The 22,180-nt window shown below is 35.0% G+C and overlaps 2 protein-coding genes across 2 annotated transcripts; one reads left to right on the forward strand and one right to left on the reverse strand.

The window, feature by feature from the left end:
* Positions 1-2,196: 2,196 nt before the first annotated feature.
* LOC128554112 (uncharacterized) lies at positions 2,197-10,227 on the forward strand (the record flags this gene model as incomplete). Its single annotated transcript, XM_053535355.1, has 5 exons — positions 2,197-2,286; positions 4,150-4,242; positions 6,239-6,369; positions 7,317-7,419; positions 8,956-10,227. Coding segments are annotated over 5 exons (501 nt in total), but the record flags the coding sequence as incomplete, so codon positions are not given.
* Positions 10,228-11,114: 887 nt separating this feature from the next.
* Positions 11,115-21,549, reverse strand: LOC128554114 (TNF receptor-associated factor 3-like). The gene is made up of 6 exons (XM_053535357.1): positions 21,209-21,549; positions 17,197-18,103; positions 16,398-16,532; positions 16,186-16,261; positions 15,019-15,120; positions 11,115-11,335 (listed from the first exon to the last, which is right to left on the reverse strand). The coding sequence occupies exons 3-6, from the start codon at positions 16,529-16,531 to the stop codon at positions 11,282-11,284; spliced, it is 366 nt and encodes a 121-aa protein (XP_053391332.1). The 5' UTR covers position 16,532; positions 17,197-18,103; positions 21,209-21,549; the 3' UTR covers positions 11,115-11,281.
* Positions 21,550-22,180: the final 631 nt, after the last annotated feature.

Below are 22,180 nucleotides of genomic sequence, written 5' to 3' on the forward strand. Positions count from 1 at the left end.
AGTATTTTGTACCATCAGTTTCTCTGGATGAGTGACTAACCTGTTTTTAATCCCCCGCCATGAGGGATTATAGGAATGGTCTGCGTCCGTCCTTCCGTCCATAACAAATTCGTGTCCGGTCCATATCTCCTAAACCCCTTGAAGGATTTTCATGAAACTTCGGTCAAATGATCACCTCATCAAGACGATGTGCAGAACCCATGAGTCAGCCTTGTCGGTTCAAGGTCAAGGTCACAACTCAAGGTCAAAGGTTTGAGCCTGCCATTTTGTGTCCGCTCTATATCTCCTAAACCCCTTGAAGGAATTTTATAAAACTTGGGTCAAATGATCACCTCATCAAGACGATGTGCAGAACCCATGAGTCAGCCATGCCGGCTCAAGGTCAAGGTCACAACTCAAGGTCAAAGGTTTGAGCCTTCCATTTTGTGTCCGCTCTATATCTCTTAAACCCCTTGAAGGAATTTTATAAAACTTGGGTCAAATGATCACCTCATCAAGACGATGTGCAGAACCCATGAGTCAGTCATGCCGGCTCGAGGTCAAGGTCACAACTTAGGGTCAAAGGTTTGAACCTTCCATTTTGTGTCCGCTCTATATCTCCTAAACCCCTTGAAGGATTTTCATCAAACTTGGGTCAAACGATCACCTCATCAAGGCGATGTGCAGAACTTATGAGTCAGCCATGTCAGCTCAAGGTCAAGGTCACAACTGAAGGTCAAAGGTTTGAGCCTTCCATTTCGTGTCCACTCTATATCTCCTCAACCCCTTGAAGGAATTTTATAAAACCTGGGTCAAATGATTACCTAATCAAGACGATGTGCAGAAATTATGAGTCAACCATGCCAGCTCAAGGTCAAGGTCACAACTAAGGGTCGAAGGTTTGAGCCTTCCATTTGGTGTCCACTCTGTATCTCCTTAACCCCTTGAAGGATTTTCATCAAACTTTGGTCAAATGATCACCTCATCAAGAACTCATGAGTCAGCCATGTCAACTCAAGGTCAAGGTCACAACTGAAGGTCAAAGGTTTCAGCTCTGTATCTCCTAAACCCCTTGAAGGATTTTCATGAAACTTTGGTCAAATGATCACCTCATCAAGACGTTGTGCAGAATTCATGAGTCAGCCGTGTCAGTTCAAGGTCAAGGTCACAGCTAAAATCAAAGGTTTTACCCTTTCACTATCCATAGCAGTGGCGGGGGATTTAGCTGTCTTTCAGACTGCCTTGTCAAACCAGACAAGCTCCATCTATAAAGAATAAAGTTCTAAGTAATTCATGTAATAACTGAAGACATTGCTGCATATTTGTATTGGGATGAAACAATACATTATAAATGAAAGACCAACATTAACTTGACTATTCAGAAAGAAAGGAGGGCTGTTGTATGTGCCAAGGCATCAGTGTCATAGTTTTTTAGCTCGACTTTTCGAAGAAAAAGTAAAGCTATTGCACTCGCTCCAGTGTCGGCGTCGCCGTTGGTTAAAGTCAGATATCTCTGTTGCTATCAAAGCTATTGACTTGAAACTTAAAACACTTATTTACTATCAAAGACACACGAGGAGAAACAATTCCCATAACTCTGGTTTGAATTTTGACAGAATTATGCCCCTTTTTAACTTAGAATTTTTGGTTAAAGTTTTTGATAATGTCAAATATCTCTGTTACTATCAAAGCTATTGGCTTGAAACTTAAAATAGTTATTTACTATCAAAGTCTACACCAGGAGAAACAACCCCCATTACTCTGATTTGAATTTTGACAGAATTATGCCCCTTTTTAACTTAGAATGTTTAGTTAAAATTTTTGATAAAGTCAAATAACTCTGTTTCTATTAAAGCTTTTGACATGAAACTTAAAATAGTTACTTACTATCAAAGTCTTCACCAAGAGAAATAATCCCCATTACTCTGGTTTGAATTTTGACAGAGTTATGTCCCTTTTTAACTTGGAATTTTTTTACTGGCAAAGCTCTAATTCAGAGTCAAACACTGAGAAAAGTCAAGCGCGCTGTCTTGTGGACAGCTCTTGTTTGTATTCAAGTTTTAAGGCAAGCTGCACAATGTCACTGTTTCTTTTAAACTACTGCCTTTGTGTCTAACATTACTGAGGGATTGGTATTGGTAAGAAGTAGTCATCTTGTTGGTTCATTAATGGTGTAGTAGCAATATATAATTGTGTTAACTTTGTTCTTTGTTACAGCCAGCCTTGCTAACATTGAAAGCACAGTGTGCAGATTCGGCCAATAGACAGAACTCGGAAAAAATTAAAGTGATGGAACAATTGGAACAGGTGAGATGTAGAAACTTGATTATGATTTCACATTTAATGGTATATTTTTATAATCAAAGGGAAATGCAGTATGAAGATATTAAATGTTAAAAAAGGGTTTGGTAAATGACGTCATAATTATTTTTTATTATCCTGATAGAAGGCTTCAGGCCGAAAAGTTAAAAAAGAAATGCCTAAATTGTTTAAAGCTGTTAAAACATTAGGAAAATATTACTTTGGACAAGAAAGATACAATCATGTGTAATGAAACAGTAGCTGTTTTGTACCATTTGACATCATTCTATGGTAATGATCTATATAGAATTTTGATTATAGAAATTGATTGAAGGTAGAATCGGTGTGACACTCATAGTTGTCATTTATAAAATATTTAAGGCCTTAGCATTGTTTGTTGTTTGATGTGCCACATTTCAGAGTTTAGTTGCACAGGATTTGAACCAGAGGGTAGCTTTTTGGTGTCATAAGTGACATTATAATGTTGTATCTCTGGTCCAAGTGTCAACCATTTTTTATTGCAGAATATAAAATGTTTGACTTTATTTTGTTTAGGTGACAAAACAATGAACCATGTTAAATTCACATTATATGATGATGCCCATGAAAATGTTCTAAGTGTTTTAATAATGAACATTCTTTGGATACTGTGAATTTATTCACACAGTTACGATTTTAATATAAATCAGAGAAAGAATTAGGGCTGTAGATTGCCAGCCATGTGCTGATCTGATCAGATTTGCAATTCAGAGTCGACATTTCATAAACTGAAATAGATTACCTCAATTTTGAAAAAACATTATCGTTTAGAACCACATTTTTGAATCAATCTTTATAAAAGAAAGTCGTGTCCAAGTTCACATCCTAAAGGCAGTTGTTACGTCCTGGTCAGATGAATGACACAGGCCACCGTTGCCGTCTTGTTTTTGATGTTGATACATATGTAAAATGTCAACAAATTAAGTAGTTTAGTGTAGTTTTAAGTTGGTTTCTCTATTAATTGCCTTATTTCTTCAACGAATATAAAGATCACATTCCAGCAAACATGTCAGCGTCCAGTATTCAAACTGGATTTTCGTCCACAGGATTGGAAGTATCCAAATTTGCAAGTACTCATTACAGTAGAAGAAAATATGATTGTATGTTGTAAATATTCCCAGTAGTCACTAGTTTACGGAAAGTGTTAAATTTCAATTGATTTGAATTTTGAAATTATAGTTGTCTCTGTCTCTCAACTGGGTAAAGAAAATAATTATTTTAAAAATGTAATTGTTAATCTGTTTTCTGGATTAAACCTAGTATATATTCCTGTGCAAAGTTACAAACAATTACAATATAAGACCCCTAACCCTCTGAATTCTTTTTATGTTTCGTGTGTCTTGTATATAATGCCTTTATGTGAGTTGCGTTATAATTCAGCAGAGAATAAATTCATTGCACCACCTAAGTTCCAAGTAATTATGTCTCCCACTACACAGTGGTGTGGGAGACATACTGATTTACTCCCGTCTGTGTATGTATGTGTGTGTCTGTCTGTCACAAATCCTGTCCGCACACTAAGTCAAACATTTCTCATGCGATCTTCACCAAACTTGAACAAAATGTGTTTGCCAATAAGTTCTCGGCCAAGTTCGATAACTAGTCAAATCGACCCAGGCACTTCGGAATTATGGCTCTTGAATTACCAATAGGCTGCTTACTTCAACATGTGAATAACTTGTAGACCGCTTTCTCCAACATGTAAACAGTATATAAAGACAGACTTACTATTCAGATGATTAGACAGTTGTGGGAGACATGCACTTTTCTCAAAGGCACCTCTAGTTTATTTAATAGTTTTATGCTCACTGTATCACTATTCTGTTCTAGGCATCGGAGTATGTGAGTGACTTACAGAATGAAGTTGGTCTGTTGGAGAGTAAATACAAGAGGGCAGAGGATGAAGTAGAAGCCAAGAAACAGGTACTCTTTGCTGGATTACATTATTAATTAACAGTATTCTAAAAAAATATTTTCCTGTTGTATACTTTGTGGCTTACACGGCAGATAAAAGTGTAGTATTCAATTTTGTGTGATTTTGGAAAAGTAAGCTTTATACCGGGTTGAATCACTCTTGAGCCAGCTTCCTAAAAAGTACTGTTTATGTGTGAGAATTGGCAGCCATGTCAGGTCTGATAGTGCATCTTCATGTTGAGTGGCAACGTGTATTTGATTATGATATATGTCCTACATTAACATGTAAAAAATGTTATTAGTGTCTTACCATAGTGTCACTGGAGGGTTTTATGGCTTTCCTTTGTCAATCACTCTGTCAGTCCATCACATGTCTGTCTGTTAGTCAAAACATATAGATCCTACGAGTACAAGACCTGGTAGATAGACAGAGGGTAATATGGAGGCTATGTAGGACATTTTGTTGCTACAGTCAAAAATGCGGTTGGTTGGCAACAAAGATTATAACGAGATCATATATACTCTATCCATCCATCCAGCTTGGCAAAGGTTTTGTATCTGTCTTATTTTTAGCTCGACTATTCGAAGAATAAGTAGAGCTATCCTACTCACCACGGCGTCGGTGTCGGCGTCGGCATCGGCGTCACACCTTGGTTAAGTTTTTCGTACCAGTCCACATTTTGACAAAGTCTTTTGAGATAAAGCTTTGAAACTTTCAACACTTGTTTACCATCATCATGGCCAGTTATAGGCAAGAGCACATAACTCCATCAAGGATTTTGGCTGAATTATGGCCCCTTTTGACTTAGAAATCATGGTTAAATTTTTCGTACCAGTTCATATTTTGACAAAGTCTTTTAAGATAAAGCTTTGAAACTTTCAACACTTGTTTACCATCACCATGGCCAGTTATAGGCAAGAGTACATAACTCCATCAGGAATTTTGGCTGAATTATGGCCCCTTTCAACTTAGAAATCTTGGTTAAGTTTTTCGTACCAGTTCATATTTAGACAAAGTCTTTTGAGATAAAGCTTTGAAACTTTCAACACTTGTTTACCATCACCATGGCCAGTTATAGGCAAGAGTACGTAACTCCATCAGGGATTTTGGCTGAATTATGGTCCCTTTCGACTTAGAAATCTTGGTTAAGTTTTTCGTACCAGTTCATATTTAGACAGTCTTTTGAGATAAAGCTTTGAAACTTTCAACACTTGTTTACCATCACCATGTCCAGTTATACGCAAGAGCACATAACTCCATCAAGGATTTTGGCTGAATTATGGCCCTTTTTGACTTAGAAATCTGGGTTAATATTTCGTACCAGTTCATATTTTGACAAAGTCTTTTGAGATAAAGCTTTGAAACTTTCAACACCTGTTTACCATCACCATGTTCAGTTATAGGCAAGAGTACATAACTCCATCAAAGATTTTGGCTGAATTATGGCCCCTTTTGACTTAGAAATCTTGGTTAAGTTTTTCGTACCAGTTCATATTTTTTGTAAAGTGTTTGACATATGGCTTTTAAACTTTTATCACTTGTTAAGTATAATAGTCTCTATCTGTAGGAAAGAGAACATAACTCTGTAATCTATTTTGGCTGAATTATGGCCCTTTTTGGACTTTGAAATTGGTTCTGTTTTCATACAAGTCCATGTTTTGTCAAAACTATTTGACATATGGCTTTTAAACTTTGAACACTTGTTTATCATTATGATTTCCATCTGTAGGCAAGAGTACATAACTATTTTGGCTGAATTATGGCCCTTTTTGGACTTTGAAATTGGCTCATATTTTGCCATTTAGTGCAAGACTTATCGAAATCAAAGTAATACAGGAACATTGTTTGTCTAATCTATTTATTTCTTTTGTCTGAATATCCGTGGAAATATTTTGACCCCATTCTTCAATCAATTCTTTGAATAGTCGAGCGCGCTGTCATCAGACAGCTCTTGTTATGAACAAGTATAATTTGAAAAATATCTCCTCATTGCTATGGTAACAGATGTACCAGAAGGAGATACAGAGAATGCAGGAATGTGTAGAAGAACTTCAGAATGAGATGGTCCAACTGGAAAGTGTGATGTTCCTGTCCCAACAAGATGCTAGCAGTGAAAAGAAAAAAGTAGACTCTTGGTATGATAAATACAAATTAGTTTAGCCTAGGAAAGGAATGCAGTCTGCATAAACAAGCAGCGGAAGCATCTCTGTTTTTTGGCTGTCTTTCATGGCTTGTCCTGAAAACGGGTGCACAGAATATAATTTTGAATTGAATTTTCGTTATCTCGAACAAAAAGCTTGATCCCTTGAAATTTGAGATACCGAGTTTCAACTGTATTTCAGTTTGTCACATTTTTGCACTCCACATGAATAACTTGATGACTAGATATGAATGGACACTTTAGAACATCAAAATCACAGGTTCAAACTCCTTGTTATGTAGTAAGGCAGAGTATAAGGGTTTACTGTACTTTTTAATTAATGGAATATTGGTGATACATGTTCCATTTTCCTATGGTCTGGGTTGACTTCGTGATGAATATTTATGATAAATTCATGGTAGTTTTCCATTTCTCTGTGTGATATGTTTGTCAATTATAATATTCAACTGTTTCCAAAACTGTATAACAGTATTTTACACATGAGATGATAAAAAGAAACTCTATTATTGCTCATGAAATGAAGGGAAATATGGCATAATTTTCCATAAAGAAAAACCAGACTTAAGTTTCCTTTTAACATTGCAATTATTTACTAACTCAAGATTGTCTACAGCCCGCCCGCTTAGCTCAGTAGGTAAGAGCGTTGGTCTACGGACCTCTGGGTTGCGAGTTCGATCCTCGGGCGAGGCGTATGTTCTCCGTGACTATTTGATAAACGACATTGTGTCTGAAATCATTAGTCCTCCACCTCTGATAATTCATGTGGGGAAGTTGGCAGTTACTTGCGGAGAACAGGTTTGTACTGGTACAGAATCCAGGAACACTGGTTAGGTTAACTGCCCGCCGTTACATGACTGAAATACTGTTGAAAAACGGCGTTAAACCCAAAACAAACAAACAAACAAGATTGTCTACACCTAGGTCATTACAAGAAAGAGAAAAGGCAAGACGGAAACTGGACCAGTATAAAAAGTTCTTCCAGGAAGCTCTTCAGTCATTTATGGAACACATGGAAAATATGCAGGTATAGCTTCTTTCGATGTCAGTTCAGTATATTATTTAAGAAATAATTTAAAGCAAAAGAATGTTTTAACACTATTTATGCACGATGGGCGGTTACATGTTGGGCGTAATAATTTCACGAGGGCGCTGCCCGAGTGAAATTATTTGTACGAAGTATTACCGCCCGAGTGTATAAATAGTGTTAAAACACGGTTTTGCTATAAATTATTTCCATTCTAATATGCCCTTAATCTCAAACAGTAGATAAGATATAGTAGCGCTCCTTGGTCGCAACAAAAACATTGACGTCACCGCACGTTAACGTGACGTCATTGTAGTGTAAGAGTGTTTTAACAGAGAAAAACATATAAGAATTAAGAAATAATTTATAGCAAAAGAGTGTTTTAACACTATTCATGCATGAATGGCGGTTATACGTCGGGCGTAATAAATTCACAAGGGCGCAGCCCGAGTGAAATTATCTGTATGATATATTACCGCCCGAGTACATAAATAGTGTTAAAACACGGTTTTGGTATAAATTATTTTGATTCTAATGTGCCCTTAATCTAAAACAGTAGATGAAATATAGCTGTGCTCTTTCTTGGTCGCAACAAAAACATTGACGACAATGCACATTAACATGACGTCATTCTAGCGTAAGAGTGTTTTAACAGAGAAAAGCATATTAGAATATAGTATACTTGTAAGTTATTGGAGTTTAATTGAAATGAAGTATTGATGCTAATTGCAAAAAATCAGCTTGATTAGATAGCTTGTACAGACCACAGGTGACCCATAAGGAGGATTTGCAGTCATAACTGACACTGATTTCAAACCAAAACAGTTCTCTGCAAGGTAAAGAGGCAGAAGTAAGTTGGTTGATCTCTTGGTACAGCTTAAAGGAACAGTGAACAAACAACTTTTCACCAAAATATTGTTTAAAAAGTTTTTGAACCTTTCTAATGACATACATGGTTCCTATTGTATCATATATATTCACATATACTTTGATGTTTCAGTTGGTGTCTCATTCAGCATTCAAGAATGATACATTAGAGTTTGGTTTAAAGCTTTGATCTTTGACACCATGAGTATCTATGAACAGTTAGTTAAGGTCTGCGACTTTGAAACAACAATTGCCCCATAACTCTGTGTATTTGAGCCCCATTCAAGTTCTCATGTGAGGAAGGTATCCAGTCGGCTTTTGAAAGTCGATAATTCTACCCAGGAGACCACTGTTCCCTAAATAATGTCCTGAGGGGCACATGGGGTCTTTATTATAAAAACCTTGAAAGTTGAAGTATGACCTTAATGGTTTCTGTATGATTTAAAAGCCAACAAAACAAACATGTTATAATGAAGAAAAGGTTAGCTTCACCTTTCAACAACACTAGTGAAAGGAAGCTTTATGATAAATATTACATTGAATTTGAAGAAAAAAAGGTTATTTAAGAAATTGCTTATCATACAATAGTATCATGTCAGATCTGGGTGAATGTAAAATATTGAGTAGGACAAGTTCTTCTGTATAAAGTGACACATTGTATGTTTTCAGGCTAAGTTAGCACAGGCCCATGAAGATTCTGAAGTGTTAAAGGAGAAAGTTAAGCGTGAAGCAAAAGCAAAAGGCATTGACTGACTGTAGACTCTGTAATCTATGGTTTTATACATTGTAAAAGAACATTTTCATTCCTCGAAAGCCAGGATGAAGGATTCAGTGCTATCCCGACAAGTCAAAGTTAAAAAATGTTCACAGCAGGCGTAAGGCTAAAACAAGTTGTTTAGAAAGTGGAACCTTTGACATAATATAGTTTGAAGCAATAGATTCGGTTAATTTGACTTATGTTTATAGAATTGTCTCTATAAGTAACCAATTTTGTTTGTGGTTCAACTTATGTTTAAAGAATTGTCTGTATAGTAACCATTTTTGTTTGTGGTTAAGACCTTTGTTCATAGTCATTTGAGATTTTATAATTTTTAAGAATAAAGGATGTTTGTTAATTTTCACAAACACAATATTTATGTGTGACTGCAATGAGAGACTATGCATCAGTGAAAATATGTAGTTATCTCCCTTAGATATCATATTAGTGGAGGTAAACGAAATTTTGTTCATGTTACAGCTGAAAGTAAGATCAGTATTTTGGGAAGAAAAGATGGAGGTATTTAATATGCCTACTAACATTTTGCACAGTTATTCAGAATATTTGCAGTTACCACAAGACATTTTTATAAATGCGTCACATAAAAGCGGAAGTTTACATAATGTTTGTCAGAATTTAGCTGTAAGGATTGGGTTCATGGAACATTTGAACTGGAAATGACCATTAATGAATTCAGATCATAGAGGAAGTGGTCATTTATTTTCTGAATCAAGCAGCACTATGGCCTGTATAGATATAACCCAGGCTTAATGTTCGCTTTGTGAGGATGCGGATCTGAATTACAAATGAACTTGGATAAAACTTTTATCACTTGGCAGCAAATACTTACATTTTACATTATGTATATAGAAGTCAAGTACAAAACATAAGGTAAGTCATGGTTTTTCTTCTTTTAGATTTATCATGACTTACTGGCTATACACCAATTGTACAGGTGGAAAATAAACAGAACCAGAACTGTGGGAAATTTCCATTCTGGCCAGTAAAAAGAAAGTTTGGCAGTGAAATATGAAATTTATTTCACTGATATTTTCAGGTATTTCATCTAAGAGCATGTGATAAAATTCTGTATTTAAGAAATAATACATAGCAGAACCAAGTTTTAACATGTTGAAGCAATAGGATGAGGTTATACACTTGTGGAATAATTTCAAGATGACATAGCTCATGTGAATTATACACATGTAGCATATAACTGATTCATATTGTTGAGATATGTGAAAACATGGTTCTGCTAAATATTATTTTGATTGTAATATGTTTTTTTATGTAAACAAGTAGATGAAACTAAACGTATATAAAAAATCTGGAGGTGCGCCCCTTAAATGCTAAGTTATTTCAAAACAGTTCGCAATCTAGATGAAGAGTGCTAAAAATTGTTATTTGACTTGTCAAGAAAAAAAGAATTGTATCCAAATAAATACAAAAACATTAATGTGTCTCTTCATAAAATAATACACTTGAATGCATAATTGTCGATTATTCACGACCACTTTTTTCAGTTAGAGAATAGTCTTTTGAAATATATATACAATTAAAACAAAATACTTTAATTTCAGATGGCATTGTAATGTTTGTCTTAGTAGTTAACAACTATATTAGTAACCTCCCTTGCATTGTATTAAACACAGATATAGCAATTTCCAGTATGTCAAGAGATAATTCATTATAAACTAAACTTCTAAAAACTGGTATTTCTAAGAATATTTAAGAAAGTTCTAGGGACCAAAGATTTTTGTTACGTTTTCCATACCTTGAAAAATTTGGGTAGTTTCTCATCATTTTAGAAATATCCCTCTAATTAAAGAGCATTTTTTGAACTGTTATCATACACTTTGGAATGAAGGTTTTCTTTGTGCGGCTCATTTCAACAAAAGAAAAATGAAAGGTTTAACATCATAAATCTGCATATCTGTAGAACCTGTAAGTTTGTACAATTATTCTAGTCTTACATATAATGACAATAAAAGAAATACACACACAAAATGGCACATAAGTTTTTGCATCAGAGTATAGATAGTAACATTTTTGCTCTCTCTTTTTTTTTCAACAATATTTTATATAATTGTAGTTTGTTGTAAAGATTTTTTAAATGTTTATACACAAGTCGGTGAGCATCATTCACAAGTCACTACAATCAGTTGTTTAACAAGAGGTGTAGTTGTCATCTCACAAACAATAGTGCTAAGCTTCTGACACTGTAACTGACTGTCCCTGTTATTGCAGCACACAGGGGCAACATGGTTTCTTGCAACCATCTCTTTCGTGCAGCTGAAAAGAAAAAGATAATTGGTGTATTCAACTCCTCATACACTTTTTGAAGTTGCTCAGATGCACGACCTTATCTGAATACAGTTTGCTTCAAACATTTATTTAGTCAAACATATTTCATGTGAAGATGGTCTGTACTAAAAACTTTGCTATTTAGGGGATGGTGCAGTATATGGGGGTATCCATGTCCAGTAGACACAATTCTAGTTATGAGTGATGTCCCCCTTTGAAGAAGGAGGTGTACATTGTTTTGCTGATGTCTGTCAGTTGGTCTGTCCATAGACCAATCCGTTTCCAGATGATAACTCGGAACTCATTGGCCTAGGATCATGAAAGTTAATAGGGAGGTTGGTCATGACCAGCAGATGACCCGTATTGATTCTGAGATCTGTAGGTCAAAGGTCAGGGTCACAGTGACCTAGAACAGTTAAACCATTTCCAGAAAATAACTTGAGAACGCTTGGGCCTAGTATCACGAAACTTAGTAGGGAGATTGATCATGACCAGCAGATGACCCATATCAGTAGGTCAAAGGTCAAGGTCACACTGACCCAGAACAGTAGAACTTTTTTGCCAGATAACCAGAGAATGCTGTGGTCTAAGATCACATTTGATATGGAGGTCACTTTTGACAGGTAATTGACCCATAATTATTGATTTGCAAGTACATGTATGTCAAACGTCCAGTGAACAGTGACCAACTAATTACTGTTCCTTGTGCAGTTACTGAATACATCAAGGGGGTGGGGGGAGCATTTCGTGTTCTACAATCTCTTGTTTTTATAATGCTAATAATATAAAGTCCCAGTTACTACATAATTTTTGCTAATTTCAAATGATTTTTAATAATTCATTGGAATTAAAATAATCATTAAGAAGCCATTGCCAATGTTTTTTTAATGATTTTGCAACCCATTTATAATTATTACTTAGCTGTGCTCATATGATTAGAGTTATGGCTTTTGATTTTGTCAGAAAATTGCATATATGATCTAATAGTTTGGGTTGCTTGTATCTCAAATAGTATTTGAACTAGGCTCATGAAATAATTTGCATTTCTTGACGTTTTGTAGTATCCTACGCACTGTGACCTCTTCCCGCAAACCAGCACCCTTTTGCTAAGATAATATGAAAGTTTACTTAGTCTTGCAATGTCAACAAGCAAAATATGATCATATCGTAACAGTAAGTGGGGGCACCAGTGGATATACATGTAGTTTTTAGCTCGACTATTCGAAGAATAGTCTAGCTATTCTACTCACCCTGGCGTCGGCGTCACACCTTGGTTAAGTTTTTACATGCAAGTACATACAGCCATCAATTAAAGGCATATAGCTTTGAAACTTATTTTTTCTTTTTCTAGGTCAATTACCAACCTCTCTGGGTCAAATCCCATAACTCTGACATGTATTTTGAGCAAATTATGGCCCCTTTTGGAATTTTGGTTAAAGTTTTACATGCAAGTTACTATCTCTAAAACTAATGCAGATATTGATTTGAAACTTCACATGTGTCTTCGGGGTTATAAAACTAGTTGATAGCAGCAAGTCCCATAACTCTGACCTTCATTTTGGCCAAATTATGCCCCCTTTTGGACTTAGAAAATTCTGGTTAAAGTTTTGCATGCAAGTACATACAGCTATTTCTAAAAGGCATATAGATTTGAAACTTATTTTATCTTTTTCTAGATCAATTACCAACCTCACTGGGTCAAGTCCCATAACTCTGACATGTTTTTTGAGCAAATTATGCCCCCTTTTAGACTTAGAAAATTTTGGTTAAAGTTTTACATGCAAGTTATTATCTCCAAAACTAATGCAGATATTGATTTGAAACTTCACATGTGTCTTCGGGGTTATAAAACTAGTTGATAGCAGCAAGTCCCATAACTCTGACCTTCATTTTGGCCAGATTATGCCCCCTTTTGGACTTAGAAAATTCTGGTTAAAGTTTTGCGTGCAAGTACATACAGCTATTACTAAAAGGCATATAGATTTGAAACTTATTTTTTCTTTTTCTAGATCAATTACCAACCTCACTGGGTCAAGTCCCATAACTCTGGCATGTATTTTGGGCAAATTATGCCCCCTTTTGGACTTTGAAAATTCTGGTTAAAGTTTTACATGCAAAAATTCTGGTTAAAGTTTTACATGCAAGTTTCTATCTCCAAAACTAATGCAGATATTGAATTGAAACTTCACATGTGCCTTCGGGGTTATAAAACTAGTTGATAGCAGCAAGTCCCATAACTGATATGCATTTTGGTCAAATTATTCCCCCTTCTGAACTTAAAACTCTTTTGATATTTAACCTTTTTGGGTAATATTTTCCTGCTTCTGGGACAATATTTCGAATAGTCGAGCTTGGCTGTCTTACGGACAGCTCTTGTTTTTCTGGTTTTAGATAGACTAATCAAAGAATAAGGAGGGCTGTTACTTGCTTTGGCATCACTGTTGTTTTCAGATTAATGTTTAACAGCAAGTTTTTTATACGCCTGAAAGGATATATTATGTTATGACGCCGGTGTCCGTCTGTCTGTCCGTCTGTTACCAATTTCGTGTCTGCTCTGTAACTCTTGAACCCCTTGAAGGATTTCAAAGCCACTTGGTACAAATGTTCACCACATCAAGACGACGTGCAGAGCGCATGTTTAGGATGGCTCCCTTCAAGGTCAAGGTCATACGACTTTGTTTTGTGTCCGCTCTGTAACTCTTGAACTGCTTGAAGGATTTTAAAGAAACTTGGCACAAATGTTCACCACATCGAGACGGCGTGCAGAGCGCATGTTTCACATGGCTCGCTTTAACGTCAAGGTCACACTTAGTGGTCAAAGGTCATATGACTTTGTTTCGTGTGTATATTGCTCTGCATTACGGTGCTCTTGTTTTTATTTGGCAGATCCCCTTTTTGTTCACTTACAATAATTTTTTTTATTGAATTACTTCCCTTTTATGTTACTATAAATAGCTTATTTTGTAACTTTTTTATTATTGGCCGTAGGGAAAAACCGAAACCACTTTTCTGTGGTACAACATGGATGGTACCTCCAATTTTTAGGTGTATTTTGACATGTCTGTACCTGGTAAGGAATTTTTTTGTGGACTTAGAATATTTTTTTTCTGTCTACTTAGAATTTTTTTTTTTTATTTCTTCCCTTTGTTCTTCCTGTCCTTTGGGCTTCAACAGTCAAGTTCTTTAAATTTTGCTCCCATCCTCCTCTGATATAACCCTTTGGGCGTATATTGCCCGCTTGGCGGAGCTCTTGTTAATTTCACTTTATTACATGTTTATCAGTGAATTATTGGAAAGTCAGAGGCGAATATATCAGGTATATAACGAGTAAAGTTTTATTGATACATGAAGCAAGAAAGTTTTAGATGTAAGGTCAAAACAAGTCATTCGTTAACCCCATATAATACATTTTAACTTGTGACTATGACAACATTGCCTAGTTGACAGTAATTTGACAGTAATTCTATGTTATCAGACTTCACATACATTGCTATTTGTAAACACTGTCACCAGTGCATTCCATCATACTTCCACAACTCAAAACTCTCAACAGACAAACACTTTTATGTTAAAATGAAAGTCTGACATAGGAGTATCTATGTGCGACTTGGAAGAACCTAAAAAGAAAGTAAAAAAATTGTTTGTCAAATGAAATTCGTGCTGAAAAATACCTTCATGATTTCACGATAAGTGCCACGACGGCGACAGGTTATACATTTGGCCTTCATTTTGTACATGTCAAACACAACTGCCTTGTCACCAAAGCAGTCCTTCTGAAAAAAATATTTATTTAATATTTTTTTGTGGTTCATTGGACTATGTTTCAACAAGCCGAATTTTCTCATACATGTATTATTTTCACTGGTATAGAACTACACTGTAATGTGAAAAAATAGTTATTATACATAAATGGAAATTCTTTCCAAAATAGACCTCGTTACAGATATAGATGCATATGAAAACCTACAACAGTATAAAATACATGCTTCTTTGTATTAAGATGTAAAAGAAATGTAAAAACCTCAAAGAACTATTCCAAGTTTTTCCAGTTGAGAATGTGACATTTTGTGATGTAGCCTAATGTCATGCTTGAAATGAACAGATTTTGGTTGAAACCATTAAAAAAATGTGATAAATAAACAGAAAATTTGTTTTACGAGTAAGATCGAAATATCTTTCGCTTGTGGACTTCATAGCTGCACCACTCGCAAACATATTGTAAGTGTTGTTTGTTCAGTGAAAGATATTTCAATCTTGCATTGAAACAAACAAAAATCTTTTATATATATGTACATATATATGTATAGTGACACTTGCTTTGTAACAAACAAATATCTTTTATGTATGTATTTATAGGTTATTATTTGTATCGGGAAATATGAAAATTTCTGCAGCGAAAATATTGCGCGACTTTAGGAGCGCAATATTCTTCCACTAAATAACGAGTGCATGTTTCCCAATGCAAAGATAATAAGCTTTTTATTACATATGTATCTACATGTAAAAATGTAATGTAAACATTATGATTTTGTTTTCAGTGAACTGAATCAGATTAACAATACTGCACCCGATATGAATTCAGGCGTCAGTGTATGGAAAAATATTGACGTTTCCAGTTCCATTGTAATTTAACAGGAAATAAGTATGTAATAAACAAATATATGTGTAGTGACACTTGCATTGAAACAAACAAAATTTCTTTATGTATATATACATAGATTAGTGACAGCTCTAGTTATTCTCCGTGTTCAAATGCTTAAAATGCATTTACTTTAATGCATTAATATATCTGAAGTGAGTACAACCCTAAATATTAAGGAATAAAAAATAAATCATACCAAGCCTAATCTATTACAATCTTCCATTGGCTTAATGTCGTCCTCGACACATCTCTTGCATGTTTTGTCACTGGTTCTGAAGAAGTAAGAAGAAAAAATTAGTGCTTGCAGGTGGAAGTCTTTGTTGCTTAAATACATTGTCAAGCACAACTGTCGTGTAGAAAACTTTAAAGCAAATCTTTACAGAAAGCAATATATATGAAAGAGCCTACCTTTTCTTGAGGAAGCAGTCCTCACAGAACCTGTGTCCATTTTTTGTTTGTACAGGTTTTACAAGTCTGTCATGACAATGGGCACATGTCAGTTGCATGTCTTCAGTTTCATGCAGAAATTGAACCTTGTTCATCCTGAAAACAGTCATAGTTTGTAGTTAGTAAGTGGGAGGGCAATCATTGGAACATTTTTTTGCAGGAAAAAAATGTGGGTGGGGTATTATATTTAACATTATTTTATTGTAGAAAATGAACATGTATAGCACTGCATTTACTGTTTGCATTTAGACTGCAGTAAGGTCTTTTTAGATATGTTGTTAGATTCTGATTGAAGAATGGATATATACCTGGTGTAGTAAGTTTTATTTATTAGAATTATGAGACCGGAAGTAATTTTTAGCGGAAGCGCAAAACTTTTTTGACGGGTTACAGTTTTTTCAATAGACGGGTACTAAATTAAATGTGGCCTTAAACCAGCAGATCAATTCTTTGGCATTATTTCAAAATCAATAAGTTATTGATCATAAATGTATTGAACAAATATGAGGTAAGAACTAGAATGATATCAGATATTGTAAATCTAAGAAATGTATTGTCAGCTGAGCCATAATCCATTGAGAAACTACCTCGACATTTTGTCCCCTTACCTCGGTCACTTTTCAGCTAGAGCATTTTCATGCATTCAGAAATTAAGATAGTATTCTCTGTGATGATAACATTACATACTGTTGAATTCTTGACTAGAACTCAGAACTAAATGAACATTGAGAGGGAAACTGGTAACTTGAATTAAAATTACCTTATAGAGTCATCTAGGTACTAAGGCATAAGCACCTGTCACCATCTGTTGGCAGCCTATCAACAGTTGATCATCCCATTCCTTTAATTTCAAGACAGTCCCTGATTCAGCTGATGGTCCATACCATGTCTTACAGATTTCTGATGTGGTCTTCTTGCACTTCATTTTTTCTGAATATTAATTTCCCAGCAGTTTCTTTCACTAATCTTTGTGATGTTCTGAATATATTGGTTATGCACCAGAAGTTTCAGAATAAATTTTTGTTCTTAGCAATTTATCTGTTGCTAATATTTGCAATGTTGGAAATATTGCACCTTGTATCCTAGCCAAACAGCTGCATTTTTCCAAGGTTCCTTAACACTCAGTTCAGTTCTGAAATGTTAAAAATACAAGTCAATGTTTAATACCCTTGAATAAATTGGCCCCTGGGTTTTGGAAAAGCTACTTTCTATACAGTTTATTGCCTATTGGGCTTGCAAACTTCAGCAAAAAAAATGTTCTCGACTCATTTTTTCCCCAACCATTGCAGTTTCAGAATGATGATTTTAGCTTATTTAAAAGAATATGGAGTGCTGTTATTGTCCTTGGCCAGATATTGGCCCAACCTTGCTTTCTGGTCTTGTTTGCATTTTACCTTCTTAATAACAGCCCCTGTTACACGTATTGTCAGCTCTCACAAAAGGATTTGTTTTAGTAATTGTCAGACATTTTTGTTAAGGGTCAGGTTGCTCAATGTTCAAGGTCATTTGGTCAGATATTTTAATAGTGTAGGAGAAATTTTCTGGCACAATTCTCGGTTTCACAGTATCTTTTTATCAAGGGCACATTTTATTATACCCCCTATGTGCATCTGTCTGATCAGTTTTGCATCTGTAACACTTTAGTATGGAGAGTAACTCCAAAACTTCTGTACAAAAAACATAACTATCTTTAACACTTTTGTCCCAAACATAACTCCAAAATTATTGACGGTCATTTGTTGAAACTTCAAAAAATGATAGTTAATGGAGAGGAAGTACACTGTACAAGAACTATAATTTTATCTTGCCTACTTTTTGAATTATACCATGATTTTTTATAATTATTTATTCATAACACTGTTGTCCCAAGCAGAAAACCTAATCAATGACAGAGATTGGGAGGAAGTGCAATGTGCAAGAACCGCAGCTGTTGTGGATTACCTCTGCTTAGTAAACTGAAAGCAATTCATTAAACTTCACAAGCATAGTGAAGAACATCTAAAGCCTCTTTGTCTTTGCTATTACTTGATGGATTTACTTCAAACTTAAACTAGTTGTTCCTCATCATCACCCACATTATATGACACAAGGGTCTTAACTCTGGCACCAATATTTCATGAAATATCCCCCCTTTTTATTTAGAATTTCAGGTTAAAGTTTTGGTGCACTTTCACTTTATCTCAGTTATTACTAAATGGATTTGATTCAAACTTAAAACAGTTGTTCAACATCATCACTCACATCATATGACACAAGGGCCATAACTCTTGCACCAGTATTTCATGAATTATCCCCCCCCCCCTTTTTACTTAGAATTTCAGGTTAAAGTTTTGGTGCACTTTCACTTTATCTCAGGTATTACTAAATGGATTTGAATCAAACTGAAAGTAGTTGTTCCACATCATCTCCCAACATCATATGACACAGGGTCCATAACTCTGATACCAGTATTTAATGAATTATCCTCCCTTTTACTTAGAATTTTAGGGTTACAGTTTTGATGCATTTTCACTCTATCTCGGTTATTACTAAGTCGATTTGATTTAAACTTAACATAGTTGTGCAACATCATCACTCACATCTTATGACACAAGGGCTATAAGTCTAGCACCAGTATTTCATGAATTATCCCCCTTTGTACTTATAATTTCAGGTTAAAGTTTTGATGCACTTTCACTAGTTGTTCCACCTTATCACCCACATCATATGACACAATGTCCATAAATCTAGCACCAATTTCTCATGAATCATGCCCCCTTTTACTTAGAATTAAAAGTTAATTTTGATGCATTTTCACTATATTTCAGTTATAACAAAATGGATTTGATTCAACATGACACAAGGTGCATCACTCTTGATCCAATATTTCATTAATTATGCCCCCTTTTTGCTTAGAATTATACTAAGACTTATTTAATGTTTTGATACACTTGATCCTTATCTCTCTGAATACTTGATACTTTAGTCACAGGCTCAAGTTATTATCTCATATCTTCATCCACATTGGAGACATTAAATACGCCAGTGACACCTCCAGCTTCATCAAATATGCACAGTTTCACTATCCAGCATCGAAATAGTCGAGCGCGCTGTCTCCTGTGACAGCTCTTGTTATTTTTTTTTCTATTTTCAACAAGTTGGTTAATAGTCCTTCAAGCATTCGTGAAAAGAAGTTATTTAAAGATTTTTGTTTTCAGCTCTCGTGGCCCCTTAAATCAGTCATATGGAACCATTGAACAAAATTGAGAGAGGACATTACAATGATGCTACAGACCAAGTTTGGTGAAAATCCATCAAGCAGTTCATGAGAAGTCTTTTAAAGGTTTTTTTTTTTTCTTTTTTGCTCTGATGGCCCCTTAAATCAGTTGTGCAGAATCATTTGAACAAAACTGAGAGAGGACGTTGCAAGATGCTACAGAAGTTTGGTGATGATCCATCAAGCAGTTCATGAGAATAGGATCCGTAAGGGCATTCTTATTTTAAGCTGTGGCAGTCCTTAAAGAGACCAAGCTGAATAATTTGAACAACTTGAAAGGGTACATTTTAAGGATTTTGGAGATCCACCAAGTTACTAATGAGAATATGTGGTTTAAAGTTGTTTTTGTTTTGTATTTTTAGCTCTGGTGTCCCCTAAAAGGGGTCAAGTAGAACCATTTAAACAAACTAGTGAAGACCATACAAGGATGCCACAGACCAAGTTTGGTGATGTTACACTAAGTGGTTCATCGGAAGTCTTACAGGGTTTTATGCCCCTTGGCATACAGCGATTAAACTGCAGATCTGCCTGCCTACAAACTAGATTACCCACATTATTGACCTGATTTAGTTTGTACTCCCACTCAACAATCCTTCGATGCAAGACCTGAAAACTGACCTATATATAAATGACCTTTACCTGCATGAACTTCACTTTCAACCTTAAAACCTTAATAGATAACATTTGATCCTACAACCCAGGTAAATGACAATTTAGTTAATACTTGATACTGAACAAACCTAGAGGCAAGACCTAAAAACTGGCCTATATGTAGATGACCTTGATTATTGCCTTTAACTTAAAACCTTAAAAAAATAACATCTTCGGTCATACACCCGGTGCATGATTTCATGTTTCGAAAACACTGCTTGTTCTTTTTATAGCTCACACAGCCACTAAAGTGACCAAGTGAACCACTGGAACAGAGTTGAGAGGGCCGTGGATGTTACATATCAAGTTTGGTGAAGGTCCATCAACAGGTTCATGAGAAAGAATCTAATATTAGATTTTTTTTCTGTTTAACTCTGGTGGCCCCTCAAAGACACAATTATTTTAATATATTGAGTGGAAACCATACAAAGATACTGCAGATTCAGTTTAGTAAAAATATATCTAGTGGTCTTTGAGAAGGAGTTATTAAAGGTTTTTTCTCCTTTTACTTCTAGCTGCCTTTGAAAGGGGCCAAACTGACCAATTTTCAAAATCTTGATAGAGGGCCATACTGTGATGCTACAAACCAAGATTGGTAAAATTCTAACCAGAAGTTTCAGAGGGGATGTTTGATAAAAGAAAAAAATTGTATTTTGGTGTTTTAAATGTATCCACTAGCTATTTTTCATTTCTCCATTACCAAACTTTCAAATAAAACAGCGTCAATCCTTTCTACATTAATTTTCTTGTTATCCATACTAGTAAGTTAATTATAAGCATATATAGTCTTCCTTTTTATCTGCGCACTGGAAAATGTTTTACATTCATTTCCGTACATAAAGATGATTTATTCATTCATACTGACCACTTCTCCGTTTTCAGATTAATTATGAAATATAACTGTCTTTTGAAATTTTCAAATTAAAACTCCTGTTCAAAATAGTTTTCTTCACATTTATTTTCTTCTTTACTTTAACTCTGTCCTTTTTGAGAGGAAATTTAAATGAAGTTCAGAACTGGTGCTAAATACAACCCCAGTCTTCCTTTAAACACTAAACTAAAAATTAATTCCATCTCTGATCAAGAAATGTATCTCTTATTTTCACATTATATCCTTCTTTGACTAATAAATTGTTTAAAAATGTACGTTTAGTATACTTGTGACTTGACAAGTCTTTGGAATTATGAATATCAGACGAGTCTTGATTTGGCATTTAGCCAGGTAGAAAATATATATATATAAAGAACATAGATTTATTGACAATCAACATTTATTCAAATCCACGAGTTCATGCAGATTGTAGGGGAAGTTTTTAGCTGGGCTATTCGAAGAATATGGAGAGCTATACTACTCACCCCAGCACCAGCGTTTGTGTTGGTTAAAGTTTTTATGAAATGGTAATATTTTGTATACCATCAAAGACATTTTCTTCAGTCTCAAACTGTAGGCAAGAATACATAACACTGTCAAGTATTTTGGCTGAATTACGTTTCTTTCTGGACTTGGAAATGGGTTCAGTTTTCGTAAAAGTCCATGTTTTGTCAAAACTATTTGACATTCAATTTTGGCTTTGAAACTTTGAACACTTGTTTATTGTCATAATCTCCTTCTGTAGGCAAGAGTAACTCTGTCAAATATTTTGGCTGAATTATGGCCCTTTTGGGACTTTGTAATTGGTTCAGTTTTCGTACAAGTCAACATTTTGTCAAAACTATTTGACATTTGGCTTTGAAACTTTGAACAATTTTATCATCATATTTTGAGATGTACATGTGAAGGCTTCACTTTTTAGCTCACCTGAACTTTGTGAAGTGTAAGCTATTAGCATAGGCGGAT

Source organism: Mercenaria mercenaria, unplaced genomic scaffold (assembly GCF_021730395.1).
Source record: "Mercenaria mercenaria strain notata unplaced genomic scaffold, MADL_Memer_1 contig_4726, whole genome shotgun sequence".
Lineage (NCBI taxonomy): Eukaryota > Metazoa > Mollusca > Bivalvia > Venerida > Veneridae > Mercenaria > Mercenaria mercenaria.